The 18,230-nt window shown below is 50.2% G+C and overlaps 1 protein-coding gene across 1 annotated transcript in view; it reads right to left on the bottom strand.

Moving 5' to 3' along the window:
- LOC148508030 (uncharacterized) overlaps window positions 1-18,230 on the bottom strand; it is a 29,982-nt gene that overhangs the window by 10,793 nt on the left and 959 nt on the right. The window contains exons 2-5 of the mRNA XM_088445296.1: window positions 15,663-16,162; window positions 14,945-15,082; window positions 11,868-12,054; window positions 11,802-11,803 (exon numbers count right to left, since the gene is read on the bottom strand). Coding sequence (XP_088301422.1) covers window positions 11,802-11,803; window positions 11,868-12,054; window positions 14,945-15,082; window positions 15,663-16,145 — 810 coding nt within the window. The 5' untranslated portion in view covers window positions 16,146-16,162. The remainder of the gene's footprint in view (window positions 1-11,801; window positions 11,804-11,867; window positions 12,055-14,944; window positions 15,083-15,662; window positions 16,163-18,230) is intronic.

Genomic DNA, 18,230 nt, shown 5'->3' on the forward strand with positions numbered 1-18,230 from the left:
GTCACCACCCAGACACATCCCCTGGTGTTACTGTATAATGCCCCATTCCCAGCAGTCACCTCTCCAGTCACCACCCAGACACATCCCCTGGTGTTACTGTATAATGCCCCATTCCCAGCAGTCACCTCTCCAGTCATCACCCAGACACATCCCCTGGTGTTACTGTATAATGTCCCATTCCCAGCAGTCACCTCTCCAGTCATCACCCAGACACATCCCCTGGTGTTACTGTATAATGTCCCATTCCCAGCAGTCACCACCCAGACACATCCCCTGGTGTTACTGTATAATGCCCCATTCCCAGCAGTCACCTCTCCAGTCACCACCCAGACACATCCCCTGGTGTTACTGTATAATGCCCCATTCCCAGCAGTCACCTCTCCAGTCATCACCCAGACACATCCCCTGGTGTTACTGTATAATGTCCCATTCCCAGCAGTCACCTCTCCAGTCATCACCCAGACACATCCCCTGGTGTTACTGTATAATGTCCCATTCCCAGCAGTCACCTCTCCAGTCATCACCCAGACACATCCCCTGGTGTTACTGTATAATGTCCCATTCCCAGCAGTCACCACCAAGACACATCCCCTGGTGTTACTGTATAATGCCCCATTCCCAGCAGTCACCTCTCCAGTCATCACCCAGACACATCCCCTGGTGTTACTGTATAATGCCCCATTCCCAGCAGTCACCTCTCCAGTCACCACCCAGACACATCCCCTGGTGTTACTGTATAATGCCCCATTCCCAGCAGTCACCTCTCCAGTCACCACCCAGACACATCCCCTGGTGTTACTGTATAATGCCCCATTCCCAGCAGTCACCTCTCCAGTCACCACCCAGACACATCCCCTGGTGTTACTGTATAATGCCCCATTCCCAGCAGTCACCTCTCCAGTCACCACCCAGACACATCCCCTGGTGTTACTGTATAATGCCCCATTCCCAGCAGTCACCTCTCCAGTCACCACCCAGACACATCCCTTGGTGTTACTGTATAATGCCCCATTCCCAGCAGTCACCTCTCCAGTCATCACCCAGACACATCCCCTGGTGTTACTGTATAATGTCCCATTCCCAGCAGTCACCTCTCCAGTCATCACCCAGACACATCCCCTGGTGTTACTGTATAATGTCCCATTCCCAGCAGTCACCACCCAGACACATCCCCTGGTGTTACTGTATAATGCCCCATTCCCAGCAGTCACCTCTCCAGTCATCACCCAGACACATCCCCTGGTGTTACTGTATAATGTCCCATTCCCAGCAGTCACCTCTCCAGTCATCACCCAGACACATCCCCTGGTGTTACTGTATAATGTCCCATTCCCAGCAGTCACCACCCAGACACATCCCCTGGTGTTACTGTATAATGTTCCATTCCCAGCAGTCACCTCTCCAGTCATCACCCAGACACATCCCCTGGTGTTACTGTATAATGTTCCATTCCCAGCAGTCACCTCTCCAGTCATCACCCAGACACATCCCCTGGTGTTACTGTATAATGTCCCATTCCCAGCAGTCACCTCTCCAGTCATCACCCAGACACATCCCCTGGTGTTACTGTATAATGTCCCATTCCCAGCAGTCACCACCCAGACACAGCCCCTGGTGTTACTGTATAATGTCCCATTCCCAGCAGTCACCTCTCCAGTCACCACCCAGACACATCCCCTGGTGTTACTGTATAATGCCCCATTCCCAGCAGTCACCACCCAGACACATCCCCTGGTGTTATTGTATAATGTCCCATTCCCAGCAGTCACCTCTCCAGTCATCACCCAGACACATCCCCTGGTGTTACTGTATAATGTCCCATTCCCAGCAGTCACCACCCAGACACATCCCCTGGTGTTACTGTATAATGCCCCATTCCCAGCAGTCACCTCTCCAGTCATCACCCAGACACATCCCCTGGTGTTACTGTATAATGTCACATTCCCAGCAGTCACCTCTCCAGTCATCACCCAGACACATCCCCTGGTGTTACTGTATAATGCCCCATTCCCAGCAGTCACCACCCAGACACATCCCCTGGTGTTACTGTATAATGCCCCATTCCCAGCAGTCACCTCTCCAGTCACCACCCAGACACATCCCTTGGTGTTACTGTATAATGCCCCATTCCCAGCAGTCACCTCTCCAGTCATCACCCAGACACATCCCCTGGTGATACTGTATAATGTCCCATTCCCAGCAGTCACCTCTCCAGTCATCACCCAGACACATCCCCTGGTGTTACTGTATAATGTCCCATTCCCAGCAGTCACCACCCAGACACATCCCCTGGTGTTACTGTATAATGCCCCATTCCCAGCAGTCACCTCTCCAGTCACCACCCAGACACATCCCCTGGTGTTACTGTATAATGCCCCATTCCCAGCAGTCACCTCTCCAGTCATCACCCAGACACATCCCCTGGTGTTACTGTATAATGTCCCATTCCCAGCAGTCACCTCTCCAGTCATCATCCAGACACATCCCCTGGTGTTACTGTATAATGTCCCATTCCCAGCAGTCACCACCCAGACACATCCCCTGGTGTTACTGTATAATGTCCCATTCCCAGCAGTCACCTCTCCAGTCATCACCCAGACACATCCCCTGGTGTTACTGTATAATGTCCCATTCCCAGCAGTCACCACCCAGACACATCCCCTGGTGTTACTGTATAATGCCCCATTCCCAGCAGTCACCTCTCCAGTCACCACCCAGACACATCCCCTGGTGTTACTGTATAATGCCCCATTGCCAGCAGTCACCTCTCCAGTCATCACCCAGACACATCCCCTGGTGTTACTGTATAATGTCCCATTCCCAGCAGTCACCTCTCCAGTCATCACCCAGACACATCCCCTGGTGTTACTGTATAATGTCCCATTCCCAGCAGTCACCACCCAGACACATCCCCTGGTGTTACTGTATAATGCCCCATTCCCAGCAGTCACCTCTCCAGTCACCACCCAGACACATCCCCTGGTGTTACTGTATAATGCCCCATTCCCAGCAGTCACCTCTCCAGTCATCACCCAGACACATCCCCTGGTGTTACTGTATAATGTCCCATTCCCAGCAGTCACCTCTCCAGTCATCACCCAGACACATCCCCTGGTGTTACTGTATAATGTCCCATTCCCAGCAGTCACCTCTCCAGTCATCACCCAGACACATCCCCTGGTGTTACTGTATAATGTCCCATTCCCAGCAGTCACCACCCAGACACATCCCCTGGTGTTACTGTATAATGCCCCATTCCCAGCAGTCACCTCTCCAGTCATCACCCAGACACATCCCCTGGTGTTACTGTATAATGCCCCATTCCCAGCAGTCACCTCTCCAGTCACCACCCAGACACATCCCCTGGTGTTACTGTATAATGCCCCATTCCCAGCAGTCACCTCTCCAGTCACCACCCAGACACATCCCCTGGTGTTACTGTATAATGCCCCATTCCCAGCAGTCACCTCTCCAGTCACCACCCAGACACATCCCCTGGTGTTACTGTATAATGCCCCATTCCCAGCAGTCACCTCTCCAGTCACCACCCAGACACATCCCCTGGTGTTACTGTATAATGCCCCATTCCCAGCAGTCACCTCTCCAGTCACCACCCAGACACATCCCCTGGTGTTACTGTATAATGTCCCATTCCCAGCAGTCACCTCTCCAGTCATCACCCAGACACATCCCCTGGTGTTACTGTATAATGTCCCATTCCCAGCAGTCACCACCCAGACACATCCCCTGGTGTTACTGTATAATGTTCCATTCCCAGCAGTCACCTCTCCAGTCATCACCCAGGCACATCCCCTGGTGTTACTGTATAATGTCCCATTCCCAGCAGTCACCACCCAGACACATCCCCTGGTGTTACTGTATAATGCCCCATTCCCAGCAGTCACCTCTCCAGTCACCACCCAGACACATCCCCTAGTGTTACTGTATAATGCCCCATTCCCAGCAGTCACCTCTCCAGTCATCACCCAGACACATCCCCTGGTGTTACTGTATAATGTCCCATTCCCAGCAGTCACCTCTCCAGTCATCACCCAGACACATCCCCTGGTGTTACTGTATAATGTCCCATTCCCAGCAGTCACCACCCAGACACAGCCCCTGGTGTTACTGTATAATGTCCCATTCCCAGCAGTCACCTCTCCAGTCACCACCCAGACACATCCCCTGGTGTTACTGTATAATGCCCCATTCCCAGCAGTCACCTCTCCAGTCACCACCCAGACACATCCCCTGGTGTTACTGTATAATGCCCCATTCCCAGCAGTCACCTCTCCAGTCATCACCCAGACACATCCCCTGGTGTTACTGTATAATGTCCCATTCCCAGCAGTCACCTCTCCAGTCATCACCCAGACACATCCCCTGGTGTTACTGTATAATGTCCCATTCCCAGCAGTCACCACCCAGACACATCCCCTGGTGTTACTGTATAATGCCCCATTCCCAGCAGTCACCTCTCCAGTCACCACCCAGACACATCCCCTGGTGTTACTGTATAATGCCCCATTCCCAGCAGTCACCTCTCCAGTCATCACCCAGACACATCCCCTGGTGTTACTGTATAATGTCCCATTCCCAGCAGTCACCTCTCCAGTCATCACCCAGACACATCCCCTGGTGTTACTGTATAATGTCCCATTCCCAGCAGTCACCACCCAGACACATCCCCTGGTGTTACTGTATAATGTCCCATTCCCAGCAGTCACCTCTCCAGTCATCACCCAGACACATCCCCTGGTGTTACTGTATAATGTCCCATTCCCAGCAGTCACCACCCAGACACATCCCCTGGTGTTACTGTATAATGCCCCATTCCCAGCAGTCACCTCTCCAGTCACCACCCAGACACATCCCCTGGTGTTACTGTATAATGCCCCATTCCCAGCAGTCACCTCTCCAGTCACCACCCAGACACATCCCCTGGTGTTACTGTATAATGCCCCATTCCCAGCAGTCACCTCTCCAGTCATCACCCAGACACATCCCCTGGTGTTACTGTATAATGTCCCATTCCCAGCAGTCACCACCCAGACACATCCCCTGGTGTTACTGTATAATGCCCCATTCCCAGCAGTCACCTCTCCAGTCACCACCCAGACACATCCCCTGGTGTTACTGTATAATGCCCCATTCCCAGCAGTCACCTCTCCAGTCATCACCCAGACACATCCCCTGGTGTTACTGTATAATGTCCCATTCCCAGCAGTCACCTCTCCAGTCATCACCCAGACACATCCCCTGGTGTTACTGTATAATGTCCCATTCCCAGCAGTCACCTCTCCAGTCATCACCCAGACACATCCCCTGGTGTTACTGTATAATGTCCCATTCCCAGCAGTCACCACCAAGACACATCCCCTGGTGTTACTGTATAATGCCCCATTCCCAGCAGTCACCTCTCCAGTCACCACCCAGACACATCCCTTGGTGTTACTGTATAATGCCCCATTCCCAGCAGTCACCTCTCCAGTCATCACCCAGACACATCCCCTGGTGTTACTGTATAATGTCCCATTCCCAGCAGTCACCTCTGCAGTCATCACCCAGACACATCCCCTGGTGTTACTGTATAATGTCCCATTCCCAGCAGTCACCACCCAGACACATCCCCTGGTGTTACTGTATAATGCCCCATACCCAGCAGTCACCTCTCCAGTCATCACCCAGACACATCCCCTGGTGTTACTGTATAATGTCCCATTCCCAGCAGTCACCATCCAGACACAGCCCCTGGTGTTACTGTATAATGCCCCATTCCCAGCAGTCACCACCCAGACACATCCCCAAGTGTTACTGTATAATGCCCCATTCCCAGCAGTCACCTCTCCAGTCATCACCCAGACACATCCCCTGGTGTTACTGTATAATGTCCCATTCCCAGCAGTCACCTCTCCAGTCATCACCCAGACACATCCCCTGGTGTTACTGTATAATGTCCCATTCCCAGCAGTCACCACCCAGACACAGCCCCTGGTGTTACTGTATAATGTCCCATTCCCAGCAGTCACCTCTCCAGTCACCACCCAGACACATTCCCTGGTGTTACTGTATAATGCCCCATTCCCAGCAGTCACCACCCAGACACATCCCCTGGTGTTATTGTATAATGTCCCATTCCCAGCAGTCACCTCTCCAGTCATCACCCAGACACATCCCCTGGTGTTAATGTATAATGTCACATTCCCAGCAGTCACCTCTCCAGTCATCACCCAGACACATCCCCTGGTGTTACTGTATAATGTCCCATTCCCAGCAGTCACCACCAAGACACATCCCCTGGTGTTACTGTATAATGCCCCATTCCCAGCAGTCACCTCTCCAGTCATCACCCAGACACATCCCCTGGTGTTACTGTATAATGCCCCATTCCCAGCAGTCACCTCTCCAGTCACCACCCAGACACATCCCTTGGTGTTACTGTATAATGCCCCATTCCCAGCAGTCACCTCTCCAGTCATCACCCAGACACATCCCCTGGTGATACTGTATAATGTCCCATTCCCAGCAGTCACCTCTCCAGTCATCACCCAGACACATCCCCTGGTGTTACTGTATAATGTCCCATTCCCAGCAGTCACCACCCAGACACATCCCCTGGTGTTACTGTATAATGCCCCATTCCCAGCAGTCACCTCTCCAGTCACCACCCAGACACATCCCCTGGTGTTACTGTATAATGCCCCATTCCCAGCAGTCACCTCTCCAGTCATCACCCAGACACATCCCCTGGTGTTACTGTATAATGTCCCATTCCCAGCAGTCACCTCTCCAGTCATCACCCAGACACATCCCCTGGTGTTACTGTATAATGTCCCATTCCCAGCAGTCACCACCCAGACACATCCCCTGGTGTTACTGTATAATGTCCCATTCCAAGCAGTCACCTCTCCAGTCATCACCCAGACACATCCCCTGGTGTTACTGTATAATGTCCCATTCCCAGCAGTCACCACCCAGACACATCCCCTGGTGTTACTGTATAATGCCCCATTCCCAGCAGTCACCTCTCCAGTCACCACCCAGACACATCCCCTGGTGTTACTGTATAATGCCCCATTGCCAGCAGTCACCTCTCCAGTCATCACCAAGACACATTCCCTGGTGTTACTGTATAATGTCCCATTCCCAGCAGTCACCTCTCCAGTCATCACCCAGACACATCCCCTGGTGTTACTGTATAATGTCCCATTCCCAGCAGTCACCACCCAGACACAGCCCCTGGTGTTACTGTATAATGTCCCATTCCCAGCAGTCACCTCTCCAGTCACCACCCAGACACATCCCCTGGTGTTACTGTATAATGCCCCATTCCCAGCAGTCACCTCTCCAGTCACCACCCAGACACATCCCCTGGTGTTACTGTATAATGCCCCATTCCCAGCAGTCACCTCTCCAGTCATCACCCAGACACATCCCCTGGTGTTACTGTATAATGTCCCATTCCCAGCAGTCACCTCTCCAGTCATCACCCAGACACATCCCCTGGTGTTACTGTATAATGTCCCATTCCCAGCAGTCACCACCCAGACACATCCCCTGGTGTTACTGTATAATGCCCCATTCCCAGCAGTCACCTCTCCAGTCACCACCCAGACACATCCCCTGGTGTTACTGTATAATGCCCCATTCCCAGCAGTCACCTCTCCAGTCATCACCCAGACACATCCCCTAGTGTTACTGTATAATGTCCCATTCCCAGCAGTCACCTCTCCAGTCACCACCCAGACACATCCCTTGGTGTTACTGTATAATGCCCCATTCCCAACAGTCACCTCTCCAGTCATCACCCAGACACATCCCCTGGTGTTACTGTATAATGTCCCATTCCCAGCAGTCACCTCTCCAGTCATCACCCAGACACATCCCCTGGTGTTACTGTATAATGTCCCATTCCCAGCAGTCACCACCCAGACACATCCCCTGGTGTTACTGTATAATGCCCCATTCCCAGCAGTCACCTCTCCAGTCATCACCCAGACACATCCCCTGGTGTTACTGTATAATGTCCCATTCCCAGCAGTCACCTCTCCAGTCATCACCCAGACACATCCCCTGGTGTTACTGTATAATGTCCCATTCCCAGCAGTCACCACCCAGACACATCCCCTGGTGTTACTGTATAATGCCCCATTGCCAGCAGTCACCTCTCCAGTCACCACCCAGACACATCCCCTGGTGTTACTGTATAATGCCCCATTCCCAGCAGTCACCTCTCCAGTCATCACCCAGACACATCCCCTAGTGTTACTGTATAATGTCCCATTCCCAGCAGTCACCTCTCCAGTCACCACCCAGACACATCCCTTGGTGTTACTGTATAATGCCCCATTCCCAACAGTCACCTCTCCAGTCATCACCCAGACACATCCCCTGGTGTTACTGTATAATGTCCCATTCCCAGCAGTCACCTCTCCAGTCATCACCCAGACACATCCCCTGGTGTTACTGTATAATGTCCCATTCCCAGCAGTCACCACCCAGACACATCCCCTGGTGTTACTGTATAATGCCCCATTCCCAGCAGTCACCTCTCCAGTCATCACCCAGACACATCCCCTGGTGTTACTGTATAATGTCCCATTCCCAGCAGTCACCTCTCCAGTCATCACCCAGACACATCCCCTGGTGTTACTGTATAATGTCCCATTCCCAGCAGTCACCACCCAGACACATCCCCTGGTGTTACTGTATAATGTTCCATTCCCAGCAGTCACCTCTCCAGTCATCACCCAGACACATCCCCTGGTGTTACTGTATAATGTCCCATTCCCAGCAGTCACCACCCAGACACATCCCCTGGTGTTACTGTATAATGCCCCATTCCCAGCAGTCACCTCTCCAGTCACCACCCAGACACATCCCCTAGTGTTACTGTATAATGCCCCATTCCCAGCAGTCACCTCTCCAGTCATCACCCAGACACATCCCCTGGTGTTACTGTATAATGTCCCATTCCCAGCAGTCACCTCTCCAGTCATCACCCAGACACATCCCCTGGTGTTACTGTATAATGTCCCATTCCCAGCAGTCACCACCCAGACACAGCCCCTGGTGTTACTGTATAATGTCCCATTCCCAGCAGTCACCTCTCCAGTCACCACCCAGACACATCCCCTGGTGTTACTGTATAATGCCCCATTCCCAGCAGTCACCTCTCCAGTCACCACCCAGACACATCCCCTGGTGTTACTGTATAATGCCCCATTCCCAGCAGTCACCTCTCCAGTCATCACCCAGACACATCCCCTGGTGTTACTGTATAATGTCCCATTCCCAGCAGTCACCTCTCCAGTCATCACCCAGACACATCCCCTGGTGTTACTGTATAATGTCCCATTCCCAGCAGTCACCACCCAGACACATCCCCTGGTGTTACTGTATAATGCCCCATTCCCAGCAGTCACCTCTCCAGTCACCACCCAGACACATCCCCTGGTGTTACTGTATAATGCCCCATTCCCAGCAGTCACCTCTCCAGTCATCACCCAGACACATCCCCTGGTGTTACTGTATAATGTCCCATTCCCAGCAGTCACCTCTCCAGTCATCACCCAGACACATCCCCTGGTGTTACTGTATAATGTCCCATTCCCAGCAGTCACCACCCAGACACATCCCCTGGTGTTACTGTATAATATCCCATTCCCAGCAGTCACCTCTCCAGTCATCACCCAGACACATCCCCTGGTGTTACTGTATAATGTCCCATTCCCAGCAGTCACCACCCAGACACAGCCCCTGGTGTTACTGTATAATGCCCCATTCCCAGCAGTCACCTCTCCAGTCACCACCCAGACACATCCCCTGGTGTTACTGTATAATGCCCCATTCCCAGCAGTCACCTCTCCAGTCATCACCCAGACACATCCCCTGGTGTTACTGTATAATGTCCCATTCCCAGCAGTCACCTCTCCAGTCATCACCCAGACACATCCCCTGGTGTTACTGTATAATGTCCCATTCCCAGCAGTCACCACCCAGACACAGCCCCTGGTGTTACTGTATAATGTCCCATTCCCAGCAGTCACCTCTCCAGTCATCACCCAGACACATCCCCTGGTGTTACTGTATAATGTCCCATTCCCAGCAGTCACCTCTCCAGTCACCACCCAGACACATCCCCTGTTGTTACTGTATAATGTCCCATTCCCAGCAGTCACCTCTCCAGTCATCACCCAGACACATCCCCTGGTGTTACTGTATAATGTCCCATTCCCAGCAGTCATCACCCAGACACATCCCCTGGTGTTACTGTATAATGTCCCATTCCCAGCAGTCACCACCCAGACACATCCCCTGGTATTACTGTATAATGCCCCATTCCCAGCAGTCACCTCTCCAGTCATCACCGAGACACATCCGCTGGTGTTACTGTATAATGTCCCATTCCCAGTAGTCACCACCCAGACACATCCCCTGGTGTTACTGTATAATGTCCCATTCCCAGCAGTCACCTCTCCAGTCATCACCCAGACACATCCCCTGGTGTTACTGTATAATGCCCCATTCCCAGCAGTCACCTCTCCAGTCACCACCCAGACACATCCCCTGTTGTTACTGTATAATGTCCCATTCCCAGCAGTCACCTCTCCAGTCATCACCCAGACACATCCCCTGGTGTTACTGTATAATGTCCCATTCCCAGCAGTCATCACCCAGACACATCCCCTGGTGTTACTGTATAATGTCCCATTCCCAGCAGTCACCACCCAGACACATCCCCTGGTATTACTGTATAATGCCCCATTCCCAGCAGTCACCTCTCCAGTCATCACCGAGACACATCCGCTGGTGTTACTGTATAATGTCCCATTCCCAGTAGTCACCACCCAGACACATCCCCTGGTGTTACTGTATAATGTCCCTTTCCCAGCAGTCACCTCTCCAGTCATCACCCAGACACATCCCCTGGTGTTACTGTATAATGTCCCATTCCCAGCAGTCACCTCTCCAGTCATCACCCAGACACATCCCCTGGTGTTACTGTATAATGTCCCATTCCCAGCAGTCACCTCTCCAGTCATCACCCAGACACATCCCCTGGTGTTACTGTATAATGTCCCATTCCCAGCAGTCACCTCTCCAGTCATCACCCAGACACATCCCCTGGTGTTACTGTATAATGTCCCATTCCCAGCAGTCACCTCCCCAGTCATCACCCAGACACATCCCCTGGTGTTACTGTATAATGCCCCATTCCCAGCAGTCACCACCCAGACACATCCCCTGGTGTTATTGTATAATGTCCCATTCCCAGCAGTCACCTCTCCAGTCATCACCCAGACACATCCCCTGGTGTTACTGTATTATGTCCCATTCCCAGCAGTCACCACCCAGACACATCCCCTGGTGTTACTGTATAATGCCCCATTCCCAGCAGTCACCTCTCCAGTCATCACCCAGACACATCCCCTGGTGTTACTGTATAATGTCCCATTCCCAGCAGTCACCTCTCCAGTCATCACCCAGACACAGCCCCTGGTGTTACTGTATAATGTCCCATTCCCAGCAGTCACCTCTCCAGTCACCACCCAGACACATCCCCTGGTGTTACTGTATAATGCCCCATTCCCAGCAGTCACCTCTCCAGTCACCACCCAGACACATCCCCTGGTGTTACTGTATAATGCCCCATTCCCAGCAGTCACCTCTCCAGTCATCACCCAGACACATCCCCTGGTGTTACTGTATAATGTCCCATTCCCAGCAGTCACCTCTCCAGTCATCACCCAGACACATCCCCTGGTGTTACTGTATAATGTACCATTCCCAGCAGTCACCTCTCCAGTCATCACCCAGACACATCCCCCGGTGTTACTGTATAATGTCCCATTCCCAGCAGTCACCTCTCCAGAGCAGCTGAATTATCTTGTTGGTGAGATCCAGGATCTTCTGGTCATTGTGTCTCTCATGTATCAGTGAGTGAGGTGGAGGCACCGTGATGGGGCTCTGGGTCCTGCTCTGTCCTCCTGACACAAAAGGAGAACTGCTGGGTGTGAAACTGTCACCAGGTTTCTTCACAATTATATATTCCTACATATTGAGAGACACTAATAAATATCACTGTGCAGAGACAGATACCCTCCGCAGAAACATTTCCCACTCACTAGATTCTTCTCCTTATCTAATGTGTAAATAATCCACTTATACATAAGGATTAAAAAACAAACAAAAAAACATTCTAATTGTCAAACCTCTCTAGTGATGTCACTATTCCCGTGTTCCCTCTAGACATGAGCCACATCAGTGTTTTATTATTTGAGATAAGTTTAATGGTCTCTGTAAAAGAACATACAAAAAAATAACATAATTCTACTACAACTACAATAAAAGTAATGTGACTATTGTGTGAAAGGCAGGGTCCGGTGTAGAGGCTGGTATGAGATAGACAAGGAGTGCTGCGATTTTATTTTTTGTTTAAGGCGTTTTAGTGGGATGGCAGAAAACTTAATTTTTTATTTCTAGTCATTAGTGCATATTATAAATAGTGTCACGTGTAACAGATATAGCAGTCAATGCAGGGCCGAAACTAGGATATCTGTCACCCGGTGCAAGGCAGCAATTTTGCGCCCCCTCCGTTCCCGTACCTGGATTTTGTCCTTGCTCCTCCATAAGGCAGTGCATTACTCAGACGTCCCTGGTATAGTGACTTACATTATTCCATACACCATAATGCCCATTACACATTATGCCACACACTGTAATGCCTATTACCAAAGTGCCACTTACATATTTGCCCGACACCATTTTATGCCCCACAGTAATGCTTCTAATTACTTTAAAATTACCTGCTCGTTGCCATGGGGTTTCATGCTTGTTAGGTGATTTATGCTCATTGCCAGGGGGTTTCATGCTTGTTGTCAGGGATTCCATGCTCGTTGCCATGGGGTTCCATGCTCGTTGCCATGGGGTTCCATGCTCGTTGCCATGGGGTTCCATGCTCGTTGCCATGGGGGTTTATGCTCATTGCCAGGGGGGTTTGAAGGGAGAAGATGCAGCTCTCAGCATCCTCTCCCTGCAGCGCCAGCGTTCCCGGCACTTCCGGGAACGCTGTGTGCATTGCGCTCTGCTAACAGACACTAGAGGTCCAGTAGGACCTCTAGCATCTGTCTCTTCCTTGGCGGTGGCCATTTTTTGATGGCCGTTTTCAGCAGAGTCCATGCGGACGGCTAGTCCGCATGGAATCTGCTGAAAACGGCCATCCAAAAATGGCCGCCGCCAAGAAAGAGACAGACACTAGAGGTCCAGAAAGGACCTCTAGCATTAGTCTCCTCTTCGGCGGCGGCCATTTTCAGATGGCAGAGTCTGCTTATTCACCCCCCCCGCAATCCCCTCCCGGTGCACGTGCACCTCTAGCCCCCCCCTAGTTGCGGCCCTGAGTCAATGCCCACTAGCAATGTCAGACTGGGACACAACAAACCCAAATGTGCAATGCAGTGGTAGGGACCTATGCCAGCCACCAGTCCGTGTTCCTGCTCCACCAAATCACAGACCTTCTTATCGAGTAATAATGTATATTACGTGTGCACGGTCTGGAACCTGGCCCAAAAGGGAGGAGGAGAAGTCTTCAGGCAGATTTTACCTGTCCCCCTGTGGGCCAGTCCTACCCTGCTATTTAGAATATCCCTAGGGTAGACCAGACTACTATGTACCACTTCATCAATTGCAGCCGAGCACACACTGAGTGCGTACTCATTTGGTAATAAAGCTAGAGGGTGCGGGCCATACTGTTTGTTGAGAAGGTGACATGATTATTATAGGTGTTCTCTTTGACTAGAGAGGAGATAGAGGATTTTGTGATTCTCTCTTGCACAGTGGACCAAGTGTCCTCATCCGGTGGGCCCTCTACGCTGCCAAAATTTTTCACCCAACTAAGCTTGGGTTTCATGATCTAGGTTTGCTTGGCAGTTAACAAAAGGTTGTAAAGTACAGAATTAATCCCATTAATCCCTTAAAGATTTTGGAGGCATAGAGTTTCAAGTGAGGTTGTGAGTCTAGTGATGTACTGGTTGGGAAAGGAGTCTAATATATATATCAATTGTAGGTATACTAATCGGGAGTTCAAATTATATTGCAGGGTATCCGGACTAAAGGACGTCTGACACCATAATCCATAACTGAAAACGAGTTAGCCAATATCCCGAGGAGGGGATAATCTGGGCTCTGACAAAGGAGGGTAAATTGGGGAAGGAAGAGAAGTGGTTTTATAGCACAGTTTACAATAATCTCATCTGTGTCAGGAAAACGAGGTGACTCGGTGTGATAGCGCCAAGTTGGGTCTAGTGGAGGCTTCATCTGAAGGACCACTCACTATTCCACCCGAGCAATAGAGGAAACATTTATGCCACTTTAGATAATGGATGAAAAATGTTACGCATCCGTGCCTGCGCCGTTTGCGGGGCACACACCTGTGTCGTTATGCAAATGCCGCTACTAAGCCCTTCCCCAGTGTACTGGGACGCCCACGGTTAGCATTCCGTCGCACCATTGAACTTGAATGTCTTTGCTGTCTGAAGAAAGGTGTATAATCGCTCCCAGGGGCTCATTGACCAGGGCAAAAGTCACAGGACATTCCTGTCTAGTGCCACTTGTTATGGAACAGAACTTTGCTAAAAGGCAAGTAGCGTTTAATAACTCGGTTTGATCCATTCTTCAACTGGTATATCCTGACAATATGTGTGTCTGTCTGATTGAATCAAAAGTTCTGAAAATGTTTATAAGTACCTTCAAAATGTGGAGATGTCATTCAAGTTTGATTTCTATGACATTCCAAGAACACCCCAGTCAGATTCCCGTTTTATTACGAGTTATAGCAGTGATGTCGCTGAGTCATTCCCAGAATCCCTCACCTCTACCATAAGCTCCCTGTTTAATTAATCGAAAAAAGAGTGATGTCACTATGTTTATTCACAGAATCGCTCACCCGTCCAATCAGGAGGTAGATGATTTCCAGTGTGAGATTTAATATCTTTTCAATCATTCTGTTCCTGGCCTGTCCTTTGGAGTCATATGAATCTTCTTGGAAAGACTGAGTGGATCTATTTGTGGGCTTTGTGTTATCCTAGATGTGGACGGTATACAGGATTTATGTAAAGCGCATTTACAGTTGAACATAAATAAAAGTTCATATTGTACAACGGTACAACAATGTGTCTTATCATTAGCGCTGATTACTTGTAAAATATATTAATTTCATATATTAGGCCTGTCTCTCTTCAGGAATAATCAGAGCACTATGCTGCTACTAAATTACCCAGGTGCCACCATGTTGCAGTGAGACTGTGTAGCAGTATGTGATCCCTACTTTCAGGATCTTTCCTTAAGTCTTGAGTTACTCAAACGATACAGAGTAGTACAGTGGTTAGCATTGCCGCCTCGCAGCACTGGGGCCATGGGTTTGATCCAACCACAGCACAGCGGCCACGGGGTCAATTACAGCCCCAGAGCTGGGGCCACGGGGTCGATTCCAACCACACCACTATCTGTGTGGAGTCTATATGTTCTCCTTGCATGATCATCCGGCTTCCACCCACAGCTCAAATACACACCGGTAGGTTAATGTTTGTGTGGGAGGTGGTTTAGCTCCAGTGGAGTACATTTTCAATGTAAGATTGCACGACAACAGATTTTCTATCACTTACCGGTACATACTGGCAACAGTCTGGAAAAGGCAATGGTCCGCTGTCAGCTAAATCAAAGGAATTGTTGGTCCTTTGATTTGAATTCACATCAAAGGAGATTTTTGCTTGGCATGGTCCATCTTTGACACTCGGAACTGCGGAACAGTCCATTCGCATTCTCTTATGTGGCGGTTTCCACGGCCCGTCACTAGGGAATATTGTTGGAACAGCATCTTTTTTTAAAATGCTTTCCTGCCCTTGTAGAATATAAGACTGGCTGGTAAAATGTTCTTCACATATTCGTAATGTGTTGTATCTTTCCCCCTGAAATATTTTCTCAGCGGTTTCACTAAGGTTCTCGATCAGCTGCCCGCCCTGCTCAATGAGCCCCAGCCATGTTTTGATTCCCTCCAGGCTGTTCGGAAACATGTGCATAACCATATTAGGGTTAGTGGATGTTTTCCCTGCGCTATTAGTGCATCTGTCTACGAAGCACTTCGCCATTTTGTTTTGCTTCAATTCTGTAAGACATCAGAAGAACTTTATTTAAACTTTCCTTGAAGACACAACTTGTAAACGTAGAAGTATGACCTTGAATAAAGCCTGGAGCTCCGATTAGTCTAGTGTTCATTCTAGCACCCTGCACCTGTCACGGGATGTAGTTATAAGACTGGAGGCTGCGATGCCGCCGGTCTCAATACAGAGAGGGAAATCCTGACAAGGGACTTAAAATAGGCGTCGTAATACTGACGCCTATCTTAATCCCGACGCCGGAACACCAGCCCGAACGAGGTAAGTCCGTGGCGCCCTTTTCATTAACCACGCGGGAGGCGGGGGTTAGGTTTAGGGAGCGTAGCGAGGTTAGGGATAGGTTTTTTTTGGGGGGAGGTTAGGGTTAGGCACCCCTAGGGGGGAGGGTCAGAGCTAGGCACCACTGAGGGGGGGGGGGTTAGGTTTAGGCACGAAGGGGGGAAGGTTAGGCACTAACAGGGAGGGTTAGGGTGTGGGGTGGGGAGGGTTAGGGGGGGGAAGGGTAAGTATACTTACTCAGCCCGTCGGGATACCAACCATCGGAATGCCGCTGTCTGTATTCTAACAAGAGGCATCCCGACAGCCGGCATTACATACCCATTTCCCTGTCACAACCGGTGCAGTTCCTCTTTCCTGCCTGGGGTGTCGCTCTCTGCTATGGAACTTCTACCACACTCTGGTCTGTATCTTAGCAGTTTGTTGCATTAGCCGAGTGTGCTAGAAGCACCAGAGCAGAGAGCGACACACCAGGCAGGAAACGGGTTGTGACAGGTGCAGGGTGCTAGAATGAACACTATTAGTCTACACAAGTAACTTTCTATCTTTCTCTTTATTATCGCCTTACACTTATCCCTAAAAAAAAGTTTTAATTATTGTACAATTACAGACTGTTCTCCTTGTCGTTTCTTTCAAACATCCAATAAACTCTTACCCCATATCCATTAGAAGCACACCCTATAGGCTGTATGTTAAATAAAATGCTAATGCAACAACCAGGCAATGATTCTGAGTGGTATACAAAAGCGAATGCCGCTACAAACTCCTTCCGTAGTGTACATCCGTACGGCAGAATGTGCAAGGCCTGCGTCTGTGCGTCTGTGTACGCAGCCAATTGCATTGACACGCCAGCGACACTCCCATGACGCCCACTGATTGGCCCATTTCTGTGTGCACTAGTAGCCACCGCCCAGGAACGCCCATCACTTTTCTGACACCCTTCTAATACCGTCTGTCCTGGCCGCAACAGCACCTTTGTGCCGTAGGGCTTTCCAGGATATTTTTGGCCATGCACAGTTGCAAATAATCGTTCAACTACGGGAGCATCGGCAGTGCGTTGAGATTGCATGCTCCTCAGTATCAGGCCCCCATGCTGCATTACCAGTAATATTCCGATCTGGCAGCCCGTAATGACTGAGGACCGGCACTTAGGCTGAGCTTTATTACCATGATATGTGGCGAATGAATGGATGGCATGCCAACATTAAGGGGGAAATATATTTTAATGAGGGTGGGTATAAGTCAATATAAAGTTAATTACCAGGGTGTACATGTGGACCAAACAGGTCCTTGCAATATTTAGTGCAGGCGTGGAAAAGCAATGGCATCAATGTGATTGTGGATTAAACTTAGATAAAGAACGAACTGTGGTAGATAGTTATAAAACTGGACCTATGATTTTCCTGGGTCTGCCAGATCCCAGGGGCGGAATTATAAATCCTCATTGTTTGATCTGGCCCTTGGGATTTTTCCGGTAGGCATCACAGTCTTACCTCCCCCCATACATCATACATGCCCCACTAGCTGTGTTCCTGTTCTTACAACCCCCCCATACATCATACATGTCCCACTAGCTGTGTTCCTGTTCTTACAACCCCCCATACATCATACATGTCCCACTAGCTGTGTACCTGTTCTTACCTCCCCCCATACATCATACATGTCCCACTAGCTGTGTTCCTGTTCTTACCTCCCCCCATACATCATACATGTCCCACTAGCTGTGTTCCTGTTCTTACAACCCCCCATACATCATACATGTCCCACTAGCTGTGTACCTGT

This window comes from Taudactylus pleione, unplaced genomic scaffold, assembly GCF_031769625.1.
Source record: "Taudactylus pleione unplaced genomic scaffold, aTauple2 ptg000377l, whole genome shotgun sequence".
NCBI classification, from domain to species: domain Eukaryota; kingdom Metazoa; phylum Chordata; class Amphibia; order Anura; family Myobatrachidae; genus Taudactylus; species Taudactylus pleione.